Source organism: Ananas comosus, linkage group 1, assembly GCF_001540865.1.
Source record: "Ananas comosus cultivar F153 linkage group 1, ASM154086v1, whole genome shotgun sequence".
Taxonomy (NCBI): domain Eukaryota; kingdom Viridiplantae; phylum Streptophyta; class Magnoliopsida; order Poales; family Bromeliaceae; genus Ananas; species Ananas comosus.
In genome coordinates this window covers 20,898,759-20,916,199 of record NC_033621.1, presented here as the reverse complement: position 1 = coordinate 20,916,199, position 17,441 = coordinate 20,898,759, and the positions used below count along the sequence as shown (strand labels likewise).

At 37.7% G+C, this 17,441-nt stretch overlaps 2 protein-coding genes across 4 annotated transcripts; both read right to left on the bottom strand.

Annotated features, from left to right (window-relative positions):
• On the bottom strand, nucleotides 1,128-6,086 carry LOC109714367. 2 transcript variants are annotated; one of them, XM_020238973.1, is made up of 4 exons: nucleotides 5,581-6,086; nucleotides 3,969-4,400; nucleotides 3,562-3,865; nucleotides 1,128-1,892 (listed from the first exon to the last, which is right to left on the bottom strand). In XM_020238973.1, exons 1-4 carry the CDS (start codon nucleotides 6,052-6,054, stop codon nucleotides 1,696-1,698), a joined length of 1,407 nt encoding a protein of 468 aa, XP_020094562.1. In that variant the 5' UTR covers nucleotides 6,055-6,086; the 3' UTR covers nucleotides 1,128-1,695. The 2 variants fall into 2 exon arrangements, with proteins under 2 accessions (XP_020094562.1, XP_020094570.1); XM_020238981.1 differs by lacking the exon at nucleotides 3,969-4,400.
• On the bottom strand, nucleotides 7,625-13,514 carry LOC109717334 (50S ribosomal protein L13). Of its 2 annotated transcripts, none has more exons than XM_020243069.1 (6): nucleotides 13,208-13,514; nucleotides 12,260-12,525; nucleotides 10,503-10,574; nucleotides 10,257-10,423; nucleotides 10,063-10,174; nucleotides 7,625-8,360 (listed from the first exon to the last, which is right to left on the bottom strand). In XM_020243069.1, exons 2-6 carry the CDS (start codon nucleotides 12,296-12,298, stop codon nucleotides 8,151-8,153), a joined length of 600 nt encoding a protein of 199 aa, XP_020098658.1. In that variant the 5' UTR covers nucleotides 12,299-12,525; nucleotides 13,208-13,514; the 3' UTR covers nucleotides 7,625-8,150. The 2 variants fall into 2 exon arrangements, with proteins under 2 accessions (XP_020098658.1, XP_020098663.1); XM_020243074.1 differs by having other exon boundaries at nucleotides 12,260-12,338.

Below are 17,441 nucleotides of genomic sequence, written 5' to 3'. Positions count from 1 at the left end.
TTATGCAAACGCACAACCATCAAGGACTATTTGCTCCCTCCTAGGATTGGCTGCTGCATCAGGAGCTTGATCGGAGTGAATATCTCCGGTAATGCAAGTGATATTGTTAGATGGAATGGATGAAAAGAACGGACTGCCAGTCCTATGGAAGTGATAGCGTTCGATTGAATGGATGAGAAGGATGGCCTGACAGTGAGCACAGGATAAAGTTACGCAAAGTGATAACGTTTGATGGAATGGATGGGGAGGATGGACAGCAGGTAAGCACAAGATAAAAGCTAGGGAAAACTTCAAAAACCCTCCCTGTGGTTTCACACTTTTTCATTTTAGTATCCTGTGGTTTAAAGTGTATCAGGGTACTAACTTGATACAAATTAAAACCACACGGTACTAAAGTGATAAAGTACAAAACCACAGGGTACTAACTTGATACACTTTAAACCACAGGATACTAAAGTGATAAAGTGAGAAACCACAGGGTACTAACTTGATACACTTTAAACCACAGGGTACTAAAGTGATAAAGTGAGAAACCACAGGGTACTAACTTGATACACTTTAAACCACAGGATACTAAAATGAAAAAGTGTGAAACCACAGGGAGGGTTTTTGAAGTTTTCCCTAAAAGCTATGTTGCTATGTTACTGCTGAAGAGCTCAGGCCAGGCGAGCAACCTACCCAGCAGCTCCAGTGCCAAAAGTGTCAAACCAAACTGGGAAATAGCATGGTCTGGATTACCTCATCATGCAGTCAACATCAATCTCAAAGCACTATGGACGGTGGATATGGACGGTGGATAGAGCTATCGCCTTATGAAATTTTTTCGGCGCCCTTCCACTGAGCTAAGTGCTTGCGTAACTGACTACTGCGAGTAGCCTGCCAGAGTTCAAATTCGAGTCTGCTCATTTTCAAGTATGCACAGCTCATGCCCAAACCGCATTCCCATCGAAATGTCGATGCTAAAGCATCAGAAATCTTGTTACTTGGTAAGATTGGTACGCGACCACTAAGACGAACACTCAAAATAAGCCCCACAAAATACCATACACTCCATCCGTACCCCTCAAAACAGGGAATATTTCACTTGTAGTAGAGAGTCTAAAACTTGCATGTATCAAAATGATATATAAAACAACTTTGATTTACTGTAATTGCGCAAGTAGTCCCATAACAAGACCACGTTATTATGAATAGTTACATAAAGAATACACATACATAATACAAAACGCTATCCAACGCTATCCACCGAAAGAGCAAAGAACCTATGGGGAAAAAAAACATAACAGGTACTATACGACAACAGAAGATACAACATAGGTATATCGTAATAGGACAACAGAAGATACAACATAGGTATATCGTAATAGTGGAGAACAAGATCTTTGGCATTACAAGGACATTAAAAAAAAAAAAGCGCACCAACTTGTACACCACAAATTTACAGTGCAATATCTTACCTAATACACTTACAAGACAATACACACATCTCACATCTGCACGGGGTAGACATCCTTTTGACAAACTCAAGTGATTCATTTCCTTCCAGAGCAAAGTGATTGCAACTGCACAATCCGACGCTTTTCAACTGGAGAATTCTCAGGTGTGGTTTTCTTCGTGTACATTTTCTATAAAAGACCCTCGAGTCCTTAGTAGTGCCAAACATGCTGATTAAATGTGCTCCTTGCGGTTCCTGATCTATTCGTGCATTGATTTGTTTGGATGAAGATTTCTTATGAAATCAGTAAGTACCGGCTTTGTAGGAGATGCGATGGTTTTACCGAGTACAAAGAGAACGAGGCTCATCTCAATGAAGAAGATCGTGTTGAGTAATGTTCGGTCAACAGTCCATCCAAAAATAGTAATTCCACTAGGGCTGGAAAGCAAATACAGAACTGCACGAGCAGAAAAATTAAGTAAACTGTAAAAATTTGGTGAAAAATGTGATCAAACAAAAAGCGAGTTTAAACAGACAAATAATTAGATCAAACTAAAAGTGAAGCAGCAGTATTGTGATTGATGATGCAATAATGATTAAGATGCCATAATATTTCAACAGTGACACGTCAATATTTAGTTTAACTAAATTAGCTTGTGAAACTTGATTGAAACAATTTATAAAGTTCAAGCCAGAAATTACAACAAATTAAAGTTTGAGGGCCAAACTGTCACGTGCCTTATAGATTGAGGACCAAATGTGCATTTAAGCCTTTTTTCCATGTAAAATAACATTCACTTTTTGTAATTTATGTACATGCCAAAATCTAGTCTAGGATTTATAGCAAAATCTAGTCTAAAGAAAGAATACTAAAGTTATATGATCTAAATAAATTTGTCTTATTTAAAACACAATTTTATCTTATTTTATGATATCTCGATAATCATATTTACTATAATTTAATTTCTATTAAGAGTCAAAATGGATCAATAACAATTCTGCCTTATCTACTCTATTTTAAATCAAACTAGTGCAGGACCAGCGCTTCACGGCGGGTTGGTAGTATTTCAGATATTTTAGTCAATCAACATATATAATTATTAAAATTTTAAAATTAAAAAATTATATAAAAAAAATATACAAGAAGTTCATATAGCATTTTATACATTATAAAAACTAATCTTTTTTATTAATATTTTTTAACTTTCAGTATTTATAGAATTAAAGTTTTCTAATAACTCACTTAAAAATTAAACTTAATAATTTTAATAGCTATTCTATAAATAATACTAATCAAACATAAAATTGATTGGAAAAAGAAGAAATTATTATATGCACTTAGTGTATATTAACACATCATACGCCACAACTTTTATTAAAACACTAATTTTCAATAGCAAAACTTAATTAAATATATCTGATCTACAAAATATAATAATTTAAATTTGTTTACTGAATTAATTTTAAAATTTCTATTGAAAGTTTTAAGTAAGTGGTGTATATACTTATACACACCCGATGTATAGAATGCTTAATAGAGTGAACTTATAATTTCAAGAGAGGAGTAATCCTTGTTTGCATCTGATGTATACTAATATTTTATACACCGCAAAAAATATATTAGTATTGTAAAATGTAAAATATAATATTATATAATATTATATAATATAAAATATTTAAATAATTTATTGTAATTACATAAGTTTATATTTGATGTATTTTTTATAGCCGGTTTACGATGCACCGGGTCCATCCAAAACACCTATGAGCTATATGGCAAGCTCTTAGTGGTTGTTGGAGCGAATGCAGACGTGGCTCATTGAGAAGCCTTTTTTGGTGATGTGACCGAACCATCGATTTATATATCTTATACTAGACTATTTATATCTTATAGATTGAAAGTTGGAGTGATTGATAGGGAGTATCTTGTAAGGATGATGATATTGCTTCACGAAATTGCTTAAAATTCCCTAGTTTTTATCAACTGCAAATTTTTCAGGTGCTACCTAGAGAAAGCCAAACAGAAAATAGTGAAGGGTAACATGCGCAAAAAGACTCATTACAGTCATTCCAACCCAATCAATATGTTCAAACGAAACATGCAAAAACTGGGGAGAGTACATTACCTAGTGCTTCTCTTTTGTGATATGAGGACATATAAGAAGCTAATTGAGCATTGGTATGCACCGTGACATTATCTAGTGACTCCACGTCGCTTTCTGAATAATCCATCAATAATAAATCTGCTGGAAAAGCCTCCAAGTTCCCAGAGCTATTTGTGACTCTTGGAAGAGTCGAATCACTGGAATTACAAGTTACTAGTGCATGCCATCTGCTAGCTAACGAGGCAATTCCTTGAGCTCTATGAGATATTTTAGTAGCAGCATGGAGGCAAAGGACAATGCCAACAACTTGAACAATGGAAGATACCTGCCAATGTCAAGAAGAAAGTTTAAGAATTATCCAATAACCTTACCCCAACAAGAAGAAAATATTTACGGCAGATGAAAATGAATAAACACATCAAGCTTACAGCTATATCTGCAGCACTAGTGAAGTTGACTGTCCCACCATGTCCTGTAGTCTCAAAAAGAATAACAAACTGGCTTGCTGTAACACACAAGAACACCAATAGAAGAAATATACGGAACCTATGGCTGATTTTGTAGAGGTTGTAACGGAGGCGTAGATGTTCTTGCACATAAACTAGAGGATCTGCATCTTGTTCTAACAGTTTGCCATAATCCTCAAAGTGCACAACTTGCAAGTTACAAACCAAGTTGAAAATTGTGCAAGATGATAAATATATTGTCGTCAGGTAAGTCCATGATGCAACTGATGCTAACAAGACAACAACAGCTCTCCATATTGACTCATGGAAAATATAAACAAAGCGGACAATTTCACGGACAGTCTTCACCACAAAGCATGGCAATATCCACCAAAAGAGTAAGTAAAAAAAGTCCTGCCATGTGGCGAGCAATGAATTTCAGTTTAAGGGGGAAAAAACAACTTTTGACCCACATTCTTATTGATTTAGAAAAGCATTCAAGATGAGAGACACTGTTGTATACAAGATATCAAGTATAACTCATTTGCTTACTATATTCCATTACTATCAGAAAATTGCAAGGTTGTAACATAAATGTTTGACTCAATCGTTGCAAGGTCATAATAATAATTTCTTATGCAGGGTGATTTGTTCTCTCCATAAAACGCTGGGATTATACTAATTCCGTATTATTTGTTCTATCATACTCACTTTTAGAGATCATTTTACAACTAACAATTGGTCGTCGAGTCAGCAAAAGGAGATTCCAAGATAAATTATTCAAGCATCTGAACAAGCCCTTAAATATTATCTTCCTTGAACATTTACTTAATAGGTACAAAGTATATAATTTCCCACCCATCAAAGCTTTGGTTAATTAAAGAGCATAAAGCACCGATGCACCCCTGATGATGCAAACTATTTAACCTAGTTGAACAAAGATGTTACTGCTATTCTAATCCGACTTTGAATTTATGATAATAAATCAAACAAAGAAAGATGTACTGCATTCCATAAAGGAACAAATCATTAAGGCACAACACCCTCTTCTCTTCAATTGGAAAACTCATCTTGATAAAGGTGACAAAAACCAAATTGGAGTGTCCAACAGAACATCATGAATCAACACATACAAAGCAATCACCACAGGCTTGTAAGAATAATCCAAGTTCAGTTAAATAAAAAGCATTTCAACAGCACACCCAACAATAGCCGCTTACAAGCAAGTAAAACTATTTCTCAACCTTTCAACTGGCATTCAACTATGATGAATTTTACAATTATTCCTAAATTTTGCAATCATACTGCAGATAAACAAGTCATCTAACATAATAGCAACCAAATCCGATCCACACAGCACTAATGGAAAGCAGATGCAGAGATGATACCCTAAACAACTCAAAAGATCAGGCACTATTGTTAATTTATAAATAGAAAGATCAGAGAAAAGTTTATACTGAACCAAAAGTAGCATTCATCCCTGCTAACTATCCACTATCACTACAATATCACAATTCTGCTTCCAAATTTTGCAATCGATCACTTGAGACAGCCATAATCAACAATTTGCTACTGAAGGATGATCCGCAGATACCTGGATCTTGCGAAGGTACTCCTTCTGGAGCCGATCGTCTTGGCCGTGTTGCTGATCCACGAACAGGAAGCGGCGGATCCCGTACTTGACGAGGCCGCGGGAGACGCAGGCGAGGGAGACGGCGGCGGCGGCGGCCTCGGATACTACGACGGTGATCTCGAAGCCGTCGATCCGGTGGCCGCCGCCGGCGGCGGAGCGGGAGAGGGCAAAGGCGGCGGAGGGGAGGGCGACGCCCAGGAGGACGAAGGCGGCGGCGGAGAGGATGAGGCGGAGGGGAAGGCGGGGGGCGGCGGCGGAGCTGGGGAAGCTAAGGAGGGCGAGGAAGGCCTCGAGGCGGCGGAGGGCGCAGTCGAGGGGGTTCTCGCGGGGTGCGAGAAGGGGCGCGCGAGATGGCGGCTGCGGCGGAGGCGTCGGAGGAGGACGGTGAACCTCCGGCGAGGCGGTTAGGGTTCCGGCGAGGTCGGCGTCGGCCATCGGCCCAGCAGAGAGAGTGTCAGTTAAAGGCATATGCCCTCCTCATTTAATTGGAAAAAGAGACGTCGAAAGAGGGCCGGGAGAATTTGAAACCTTCTCTAGACCATGTCCACCACGTCATCTGTAGACCTACATAGCATCTAACGTTCATATGCATCTCCACCGTAAAAGTAGAGGGTTCACCAAGTGACGTGGTGAACCAATTCCAGAACAACACATCACTAAGCGCACATCTGTCGACGTGTTTTTGGCTGTTTTTGGCGGCGCGTGGGTGTCGATTCTCTACAACTTATTTTGTAACAAATTCGTCCGCCGCACATACGGCGTAAAGTTATTAGTTTAGGGGTGTTTGGTCGGCCTGAAAACTATTTTCAATTTGAAATTCTTTTTTCCAACTGTAAAAGAGCTTTTTTTTGTAAAATATTTTTACAAATTTTTGAAAAAATTGGTTTTTTCATTTGTCGCTCGCTCAAATCAAACGAAAAACAACAACTTTTGCTTCCAAAACACGCAGCATATAAAATCTATATATAAAACCTTCACATGGACTATGAGAAAGTATCCAACCTTGTGAACCACATGAGTTGCCCAACTCAAGGGGCACATATGGGTTGCACTATTATAAAATTTTAATAATATTAAATATACGAGTCCGATTAATATACTTTTATAAATATAGCTTTCTTTGTACTTATAAGTTTTTGGCAGTTAAATTTATCCTTTTGATTATTTTCATTCATTAGATCATATTATTCAACCAACCGCCGACTCAATTCTAGTGGACCACTATCATTCTAACCGTACATCACTTCATCCAACGATCAAAAAATAAGTCTTTACTGTAGCAGAAAATTGAATTTGGTTAGACATTCTGAGCATTTTATTGGTGGGCGTGTAATTTTGTGGTACATCCAAGTTGTAGAGGATCGGTTGCCGACATCTCGATGTGGACGCGTGGAGTAACTCGAGAGGTGGTTGCGGCCGTTGCAAGCAACCGGAATAACCGCATCTGCTTATTGTTGATGCGTTGATGCAGCGTTAATTACGTTTCCCCCGAACGCGACATTGATATTTTAACTAATTTAATAGAACAAGACATTTTGTACATCCAAAAAAAAAATTATGGATCTTATAAGTAGTGAGTAAGCATTTACATTCAAATTGGAGTATATAAAATAGTTTTTTTTTTCTTTAAGTAACATTCGACGAAATATTCGTGAAACCAAAAGAATATTCGACAATAGTTTGATTGATAAATTCATTGTTTGGTAAATTATAAACATATCACACTAAAAATAAATATCCTTAAAATTTGTATGCAATAATTTTTTTTCATCACTTTTTAATTTAATAAAGTAAAAGAAATATATAATAAATAGTGCATAAAAAATTTAAAATTTGTTGATTGATCTGTAATTTTTTTCATATATTCTGCTAATATTTTATTGTTATCTCTATGCTAGCAAATAATTCAACAAGATATTCGTGAAACCAAAAAGTCGTGAGGAATCAGTAAATTTTTCAATAAACTGGAGAATTTTGTAACTTTGCTTTTACCAAGAAGTGCTTGTAATTTCATCCAACAATAGTTGTATATGTAAATTTCAGCATCACTACAAAAATTAAAAAATGTAACAAGCTCCAGCAGCGTTAAGTAATAAATAAGAGCTACAAAATAGCGAAATTGTACTAGTAACCCCTCAACTACAGCGCTTAATGAAATAGACCTTCCAACTTTTTAATTTTTTTCATTGACGCCCCTCAACTTCTGATTATTTTGAATCAAACTTTTCAACCAATTAAATTGGAGATCTTGCTGTGCCTTTGCTACCAGTTGGTCGTAATGATTACGAAAACATACAATTTCAGCAACAGTTTCATTTGCTGAAGAAGCGGCTAGAGCTGTTAAATTTAACGAAATCAGCTCAACGAAATCTCCAAATTAATGTTGGAGGGGCCATTTCTAAATGGTCCTTAGTTGAGGGGCTCTCCATACATTTTTACCTTACCTAGCTAACTGAGCACATAAAGCCCAAAAGAACCAGATTTGCATCACAAGAAAATGCCATCTGAGCACAAAACAAGAGGGTAGATATTCAAGCACTAACATCAACTGCTTTATCTTTCTTCTTTCCCGGCGGGGTGGTGCTTCCCAGCTCCGCTTTCTTCTGGGCGCGGATGAGCGCACGCCGTGCACGCGGACGCAACTCCCTCACGTTCCGCGGAGGCATCACATACGGCTCGAGCGGACGATCCCCAAAGGGATGCTCGCTTCCCGCGAATATCCTCAGCTTGCGGTCCCTATCCTGTACACAAGACAATGGTGAGAATTGCAGGGGCTAAATTTTTCACGATAATTTAATGATATAATAAAGATCTAAGAAAACGAAATTCTATGATGAAATCTTGGGCTAGTGATACAAATCCTACAGCAGGTACACATTGTTGTTGTCTTGCTCATCTGGTACAGATGAGGTATAAGTATAACCTTAAGATAACTGGCGTATCCTTCATTCCTTACTAATGGAAATGTAATGGATTTGTTCACATAGCTGCAACTAGATTTCTATGCATATGGCATTTGTGACATCAAGGATTTAAGTGCCCATCGGCACGGGCCGTATCTACTGTGCCGTATCATGTTAACAAAATATCTACACGATATAGCCTCCGTACCGATGGCACAGCTCAAAACCCTAAATTCTTTAAATTAGTAAGTAATTTTTTCAATAAAGTTCAAAAGATTTAATAAAAATACATAATAAACAGTTAGACTATTTTGTTGGTAAAAAAATAAATATTTCATGCTATTATGTGTCGGCACACATGAAATTTTTGTGACTGACACACATCGGCACGGCTCGACACACATCGTGTCTTACCGTGCTAGCAAGTTTTCAGTACGACCCCGTGCCACGGCACTTAAATCCTTGTGTGATTGGTCTTCAGCTGCAGGTTGGTTATACCTCCATTTTTATAGTACCACTCGATATTTTGACTACCAAACACACCAACAACCCCCACATCAGATGGATATGAAAATATGATTGGGAATATAAAGAACCAGGAACAATAGCAATAATAACAGGGTTTAAGCATTTTGGGCAGATAGTTTTGGCCTAATGAGTTATTAGTGTTAGTGTGTCGGATCGTTACAGTTGTCATAGATGGCTCTTAGTTGCTGTTAGTTGCCTTACAAACACTCTTGTTACCATGATAATTTGACGTGATTAAGATTAGCATGAACAAATATTAACACATCCCTATGACCAATTTTAAACAATTACTTGATTTAAGTTATATTCCCCCTACTCCACAACTGTGAAAATCCTAGTTTAGCATACGAATATGAAACTAGCAACATTACAGAAAGATAAAATGAAGTTTTCTAAGGCTGTGAACTATAATAAGAACTGCCTAAAATATGTCGCTTCAGTAAGCAAAAGCATTATATGACTGAAAAATAGAACAAGTAGAGGAACCAAGTTAAGAGGCATTTATCAACTCTTCAATCTTTTCACATGAAATGAATGATGCACAGACTTTACAGCCAATATTTCTACAATCGATAACAGAAATATCCTGCACTATTGAGTTTCAGCAGGAACAAAGATGAAGACGACGGTTATACTCTATGAACTTGGAAGCAATTTTCAAAGCTGCTTCCATACATGTTTGTTGATAAACTGTATATTCATTATGGAAATTTTAGATTAATAGGCACTTCTTGGAACAAGGAAATACACTGCACAACAGTTATCCACAAAGAACTAAAATTTTCAAATAAATTATGCTAGCTAATGGGTTTACTCAAACATATTCATAACACTACTGGGAGGAGAATCTCACACATGTTTCGCTAATATCAAATGAACTGGATTCTAGGTTTACAGGTACTAGAATCTGCAGATTATTGTATACTAAAGAACCAATGGATGCAAAGGTCTTAGAATGCCAAGCCATCTTTATGGTTCAAAATATATAACATAAACATGATGTTTCACTTACATCACGCAATTTGTTGCGGGGAAGCATGCGCAGGACAGCTTTGCGAATTACTTCAGTTGGGTCCTTCGCAAGCTGGTCTTTGAGGCTTCTTTCCTTGAGGTGGCCAACATACCTGAGGAATGATTATTAATCAAAATAATTTTTAATAAAATTAGTCCACAAAAGGTAGCTGACAAAGAATTTTGGAGACTTGCCCTGTGTGCCAACGATAAAACTTGTCTGTCATTTTTCTACCAGTGACACAAACGTCTTTGGCGTTGACCACAACACACATATCGCCTTCTTCCTTGTTCGGCGTGTATGTTGGTTTGTCTTTGCCTTGGACAACAGTTGCAATTTGTGACGCCAATCTTCCAAGCACCTAGAAGTGGAAAAATTAGCGGAGCACATTTCTAGAGCTTATGTGAACAGCTGTATTTGGCGCAATAAAAGATATCAACCTGGCCCTTCGCATCAAATACTCGCCACCGCAGACCCTCTAAATTGATTCTTCTCAAGCCAGCAAGTGCTTTCTGCATGATTTGATGACACAAAGCAAAACGATGTTATAACATTATCGCAGGCTACTGACAACACATTCGATAGTCCTTTGGCTGCGTAAATCGGGACTGTTGTTTAAACTATTAATTTCAATTCCCAACTATCTCGATAATATCCAATTTTTCATATATTCGCATGAATGACAAATCGATTTTATAATTCCACTGTTAAGTTAGTTTCCTGACTATCTCACGGGTGTAACTTTTTTCAGATATTCACTGATGGCCTTATAAAATTTACATTAACATCAACACAAGGTTTTAAAAAAAATTATTCCATTTCCAAACCACTTTTGTTCTTTCTATACACTCTCAATTTCCTAAGCTAGCAACGATTCATGTCTTTCCTACTATAATTGTCGGGGAGCATGTGGAAGTTGAGGATTCAGTGGACATCGTTGTTTCTAAATAAATTGATCCTGAAAGAAATTTTTTTTCTTCTACTTTTCTATCAAGAAGATCATACAAATTAAACCATGGTCTAGATTTATGACGTATCAGACATTAATTGCCTGCATTTGGAAAGCCAAAAGAAAATTCATCAATTTGATGTCAAATATCGCCATTACTTTCCAATAAGTCTAAGAATCAAAGCATTACCAATACACTGTGATAAAGAAACAATGGTAATCGCCAACTTTGTAATCTAAATCGGATAGAATTTCTGATATAAATGCCATTTGCATTACTAATCCACTCGCTCCAAGTCAAAAGATTATTCCTCAAATTATGAAAATTTTTATTGCTTACTAGAATTTCAACCTTTCCTACTTCTGTTTGAATCATATATCGTGCTTCATCATCTTCACCATCGTCTAACAAGACAAAATCAGCAGAAGCACAAACATTCAGGTCGCTCTGATACTAAACTCATTTTGCCTCCATTTCCAACGGTCGAAAAGGCTTCGACTCATCAGACCCCTAGCCGTCATATTTTGGGTTTATTTGAACATAAATTGATTAAGCTGTGGTTGTTGGGAGCTAAAATATATGAAAGTAAGTTACAAGTATATGTAAGAAGTACAAAATGCAAACCCCCACATGGCGAAGTCGAGTTCTTAAATGTGAGTTATTTTCTACGGTTTCCGGAGAATCACTGCAACGCTTCCAGTTTCGTTTCAATTTGTAGTCCACTTTCGAGCTGCTACTTCCCTCCAACCAAATACCTCCTTAAAGTAGAAAGTTAACTCCTATATCTACACTTCAGATGAAGAAATAAAAATTTGTCTCCAATCAAATTAGAAACAAAAATGATTCGATTTTAAAAGTTTGATCTTGTCTCTACTGCAGTTATTCACTTACTTCCCTTCGAGGTTTTTGAACTAAAAGATCTAAACCTATAATTTCGGAACACCAAGAAAGTTCTCAGATCACACTATCCCACTCCTTAATGAATTAGAAGGCTACATTTTGATCAGAGAACTGAAAGATGTTACACAAATTACGCCAAGTTTGAAGTGCTGACGACAATTTAAAGCTTCAGGTTTAAGCAATGCACCATATAAATTTTAATTTCAAATTAGAATTTAATTTGTGGAAAAATACTTAAAACTTTATATAAAAAAAGAAACCAAGAAGATTAACAAAATAGTGTATTAAAATAAGAGATCGTATCAATTAAGGAGGGGGGGAAAGAAATGGAAGCGAGTGTTGTTTACCTTCAGATTCCCAGTGAAGGGCTGAGCTGCAGCAGCCATTTGTTTTCTCTTTTCCCTATCTTTTAGTTTCTCTAAAGAACTGCATGGGAAAATGAGGTGAAATAAATAAATAAATAAAACAGATCGAGTTCGAGATTTGTGGGGAAGGGGCAGCAGGCAGAGGGATTCGGGGATGCGAGGGGCGGCGGTTGGCAGAGGGGAAGGAATGTGGGAGGGTGGGTTTAAGGGAAGACTGCGAGGATCACGTGTCGGGTTGTCATCCGGACCTGGATCATAGTTAGTTAATTCGGATTCGGCAAAATTTCGGTACGGGTATAATTCGGATAAAATTCGCCTTCTAATTTTTAAATTTGTTGAAAAAAAGGGCTAAAAAAGGGATTCGCCAATTATTCGGATACGTGATTTATACGGATATTATACGTTCACCAATTAAAAATTCGGGATCAAAAATTCGGCTATTAAATTAAGTTTTTTTTCTCTCAAGATTTACGCTATTAGCATAAATACTTATATTTTTTAAGACTATAAGAATAAAGAGCTACAAAATTAAACTAATTAAGTAAAAAAAAATAGTAAACTATATTATGCCTCAAAATAAATAAATAATTAAGCAAATAAGAGATCAAGATAGTCCATATTTAAATGTAAAATATAAAAGGTTCACATACAAGCCCACTGAGTCAATGGTCCATGAAAGACCACAACAAAATTTTCCTTTTGCAAGTGTCGACAAGACAAGATCATGAAATTGATTAGGTATAATACAAGAGTTCCTGGTCCCTAAGTTAATTAAGATTATTTAGCTCTATGTTTGGGTCTTCTTTGTGCATAACAGAGAATGGACACATTCAATTTAAGCACTCGAGCCATTTGCGTATAAAAAAGTATCCATCAGATGGACTAAAAGCTTCCAACTTTTGCGTTGAAAAATGAAAACTCAAATCGTACCTGGTTTGTAAAGAACCACCCGATCGATTACTGATCTATCGTTGGATAGCGGAAGCGGAAGCGGAAGAGGAAGCGGAAGAGGCGACGAGGAGGGTTTCGATTTCTGAAGAGTGAAGAACCCGATCTTCGATCTTCGATTTCTGAAGAGGAGGGCTTCCGATTGCGTTCGGCGAGCGGCCGGAAGGGAAGAGGGGGAGGGGAAGGGCCCGCGACCGCCGCAGGGGGTCGGTGGCAGGGCCGCACCGCCGCAGGGGTCAGAAGTTAGGGCAAACCCTTTTTTTTGGGAGGGGTCGGGGTGGGAGGGGGGCGAATGAAAAAGGCTTTTTTTTTTTCTTTTTTTTTCTTTTTTTTTTTTGAGGCGAACTGCGAAAGGTTCTCTCTGAAAGGTTTTTTTTTATTTTAATTTAGGCCACCCGCGACCGCGAGGCCCACGAGTCCGCGTCGCAGCAAGCCAGCAACCGCGCCGATCTTCCGAATTATTCGCGAGCCATGTTTAATTCGCGAATAATTACTTTTACCCAAAAAAAAACACAATTTTTTTTAAATTTTTAAGAAAAATATAAAAATGGCTATTTTATTCAACTTTTCAAAAATTCGTGAATAATTCATGAATTAACTAACTATGACCTGAATAGCGGCCCAGCAGCCCCTCAACTTCGAGCCTAGAAGTGACGCCGGTCCAGTTTTTCGGACCAGTTACACATTTTTTTTTTTTTGAACGGGTCAGGTAAACTCTGAACGGTTTCACTGGATCCCAATTTTCTGGTTCCAATTTCTAACCCGTATCATGAACCGCTAATAAAGAGCGGGCAACGCTAATGTTGCATTTGGTTCGAGAACTAAATTTTAAAATTAATTTTTTATTATTCTTAAAATTTAGAAATATTTCGGTATAAGTTAGAATAATTATAAATTTATGTTTTTTTTGCATTTAGGAATATATTCGGGAGGATATGCTTAGTAGGATTTGAGTAAAAAGTTAAAACAATATCTAAATATGTTTTTAAAAAATAAAATAATTTATTACATCAGTATATTTTATATAAAATTATTTTATATGATAATTTATAATATAATATTGTATATAATAATTTAATTTATATCAGTATATTTATTTTATTTTACATAATAAATTTTATGTAATAATTTATTATATAATTTATCTATAATATATGTAATAAATAAAATATAATACTAGCAATATTCTTATAATTTTAACTAATAATACAATAAATTTCAATACAAATTTAAAAGAAATATATAATATATGAAAAAATAATTTAATATATATAATACTTAATAAAAAATAAAATATTAAATATTAATGGTCAATTTGTATAAAAAATTCACAAGTTTTGAACTTTTGCAAAACTGGGCCGTCATTGTCGATTTTGTAGATTCAGGTCAGATTTTCAGAAAACTGACCAAAACATTTTTATTCTTTTCTCTCTCTCATTTTTCTTTTTCTCTCGTTCTTTTTTTTTTTTTCCTTTCTAAAGAGAGGGCCGGTGGCGGAGATGACTCGCCTCGTCTCTGCACCCCGCGCTCTTGCCTGCATCCGCGCACCACCCGTCCTTCTTACCTCCGACCCCATCAAGGTTGTGCTCACCGTTGCCTTTTAAGACGCCCCTTCTCGCCACCGCCCCATGCGCTCTCGCCTGCGCCCACTCACCCCCCACTCTCCTCGCCTCTAACCCCGCCAAGGTTGCGTTGTGATCCTTTTTTTTTTCTCTCTCTGAAACTCTTTCATCACCTTTGCAGCCCTTCACGACCCATCTCCACCTCCATCTCCACCTCCAATACAACAGATTTTTCATCCATCAAACCCACTTCTTGGAACCCACCGTCCTCACCGCCGCTGAGGACGACGAAAAGGAAGTGTTTTTCGGTGACAAGAAGCTCGGTGGCGAGGAAGGGAGCACTCGACCCACTGCACCTATCCGGGACCGGCGATGAGCGAGGTGAAGACGAAGGAGAGCATGACGACACCAGAGAAGAAGGCGGGGCAGAGGCGAGCGAGGTGTCTCAGAGGGCAGCGGCGAGCGCGGCCTCGGCAGGGTCCGAGGCGAGGAGGGCGGGGGGTGCACGGGAGCATCTCTGATCAAGTGCTTTTATTTGCTTAAAACAAGAACAATTAACTAAAAATTAAAAAATAGATAATAAGAAAGAAGAACTAGAGAAGAAGGAAGAAAAAGATAAAATTGCACTGTTAAGATAAAGTTACACTATTCTAGAAGAACGTTGCACTATTATAAACGTAAATTGCACTCTTTGAGATATAAACTGCATACTTTAATATAAAAGTTATACTCTTTAAACAAAAATTGCACTATTTGGAAGATAATTGTAATATTTTTGCTCCCAAAGAGCACCCTTTAAAATGAAAGTTACACTCTTTAAACAAAAGTTGTACTCTTTGGAAAAGTACAATTTATATCTCAAAGAATGCAACTTACGTTTATAATAGTGCAACGCTTTTCTACTATAGTGTAATTTTATTTTAACACTGCAATTATAGTGTTCCTGAGGTTTGGATAGGATTGGCTACAGTATCAGTGACTGGTCGATATATCTTGAAAGTGTCGTCTTGAGTTGGAGTCATTTCTGCACGAAATGTATGCAGAAATAGACTTGGCGCACTCAAAGGAGCAAAACTGGAGTTTTGCCAGTTTCGGGCGCCCAGAACTGGGTTTGGGTCGCCCAGAACTCGAATGCTGATTTGAGCAGTAACTGAAAGCCAATTCGGATCCTATATTTCGGGTGCCCAGAAGAGGGTCTGAAAGTCCACTTTGGGAGTATCGTTTGCGCTGACACCTGGCTGGTGGTAGGTGAGGTCTATCGGAGCAAGATTTGGGCGCAGCACATCGCGGGTGGAGGAACTGAAGTGGTGTATTTGTGCAGCCTGGAGGTTTTGGACGCCCAAAACATGGTTTCGGGCGCCCGAAACTATTCGTTTCTGCAGGGGCAGCATGTTTGCAATATTTGTTCTTGGGGCTTATTTTATCCTTTTACCTCACTATAAATAGATGGAGTACGATCCTGGTGAACTCTTTTCATCTCTCATTCACAGTGAAGCCTATAATTGCATTCCAACCCCTCAAATTACTCCAAATTCCACAATTCCAAGCTTGAGGATTGCTGATTCTGCAGATTTCCAGCAGCGACCTTCGGCGTTTTGGCTCGTGTGCGACGTAGGAGGATCGGATTGCTGCGAAACTTGGTTTGCTGGTTAGAAGACTTCTTGGAGATTTTGTCGAGCAAATTTGACAGAAATTGATTCAGATTTGTATGGTCAATTTCGTATTTTTCTGAGTTACTAGTGTTTTTGAACTGAAATTGTGAAATTGTGGGTTTTCTTGATGCAATCTTTGGAGGAAGCTGGATTTTGGACCTGAGGGTGATACTCCATCATAGTTCATAGGTTGTGGAACCTTACTTCACCAGATATGAAGATTGGAAGGTGAAGTTGACATTGTGATTGAAGCTACTTTATGCTTAAGTGCTGAATTTAAGTAGATTGATGGAATTCTTAGTGTTTTGGTGTTTAGAGATTTAGAGGAGTATTGTTGCTGGTTCAGGGTGACCACGGCTGAGCTTGGCAGGGATTTCGGCAACTCCTTGTTGCCGTGGACTTAGCGCTAGAGGTGGGATAATGTTATGCTTACCGTATTTTACGGAATTGCTCCTAAGTCTAGTTTGTTGTCGACATGTATTTTCTATTTTGAATAGCATGTTTAGTATCTCGATTCGTTGATTTATTGCATTCCTAAATCTGAATTGGAGCCTAGAATATTGGTTAAATAATACATGTTGGACTTGCATTTGACTTAGGAGAAAACTAGCGCTTCTACACTATCATATGTTAAAACTACCATATTTAGCTCTAGGAGGCGTAGTTTATTTGTATCACTGAAGCTTGGGAGCGATGGATACTCAGGATAGTGTTGAATGTATTTATACTCGTGCTGGGATGCCGAGCTTATTTTTACAGTAGAGTTTAGGCTGTTCCGGACTATCGAGTACCGTTGAGGTTGACGGTGGACCCAGATTGTTGTTTTTGCATCAAATTGTACCGAGGGCACGTAAGTTTGGTTTGTTAGACTTGTTAGACCATTTTGCTTTGACTACATAACCTGTAAGAGCCTGATTGAGCTCGATAGAGATACGCTTGCATACTCGGCTGGGTAGCGCCCATGAGTGCCACTCCGGAGTCGGGCTTTGTGCGTTGCGTTGG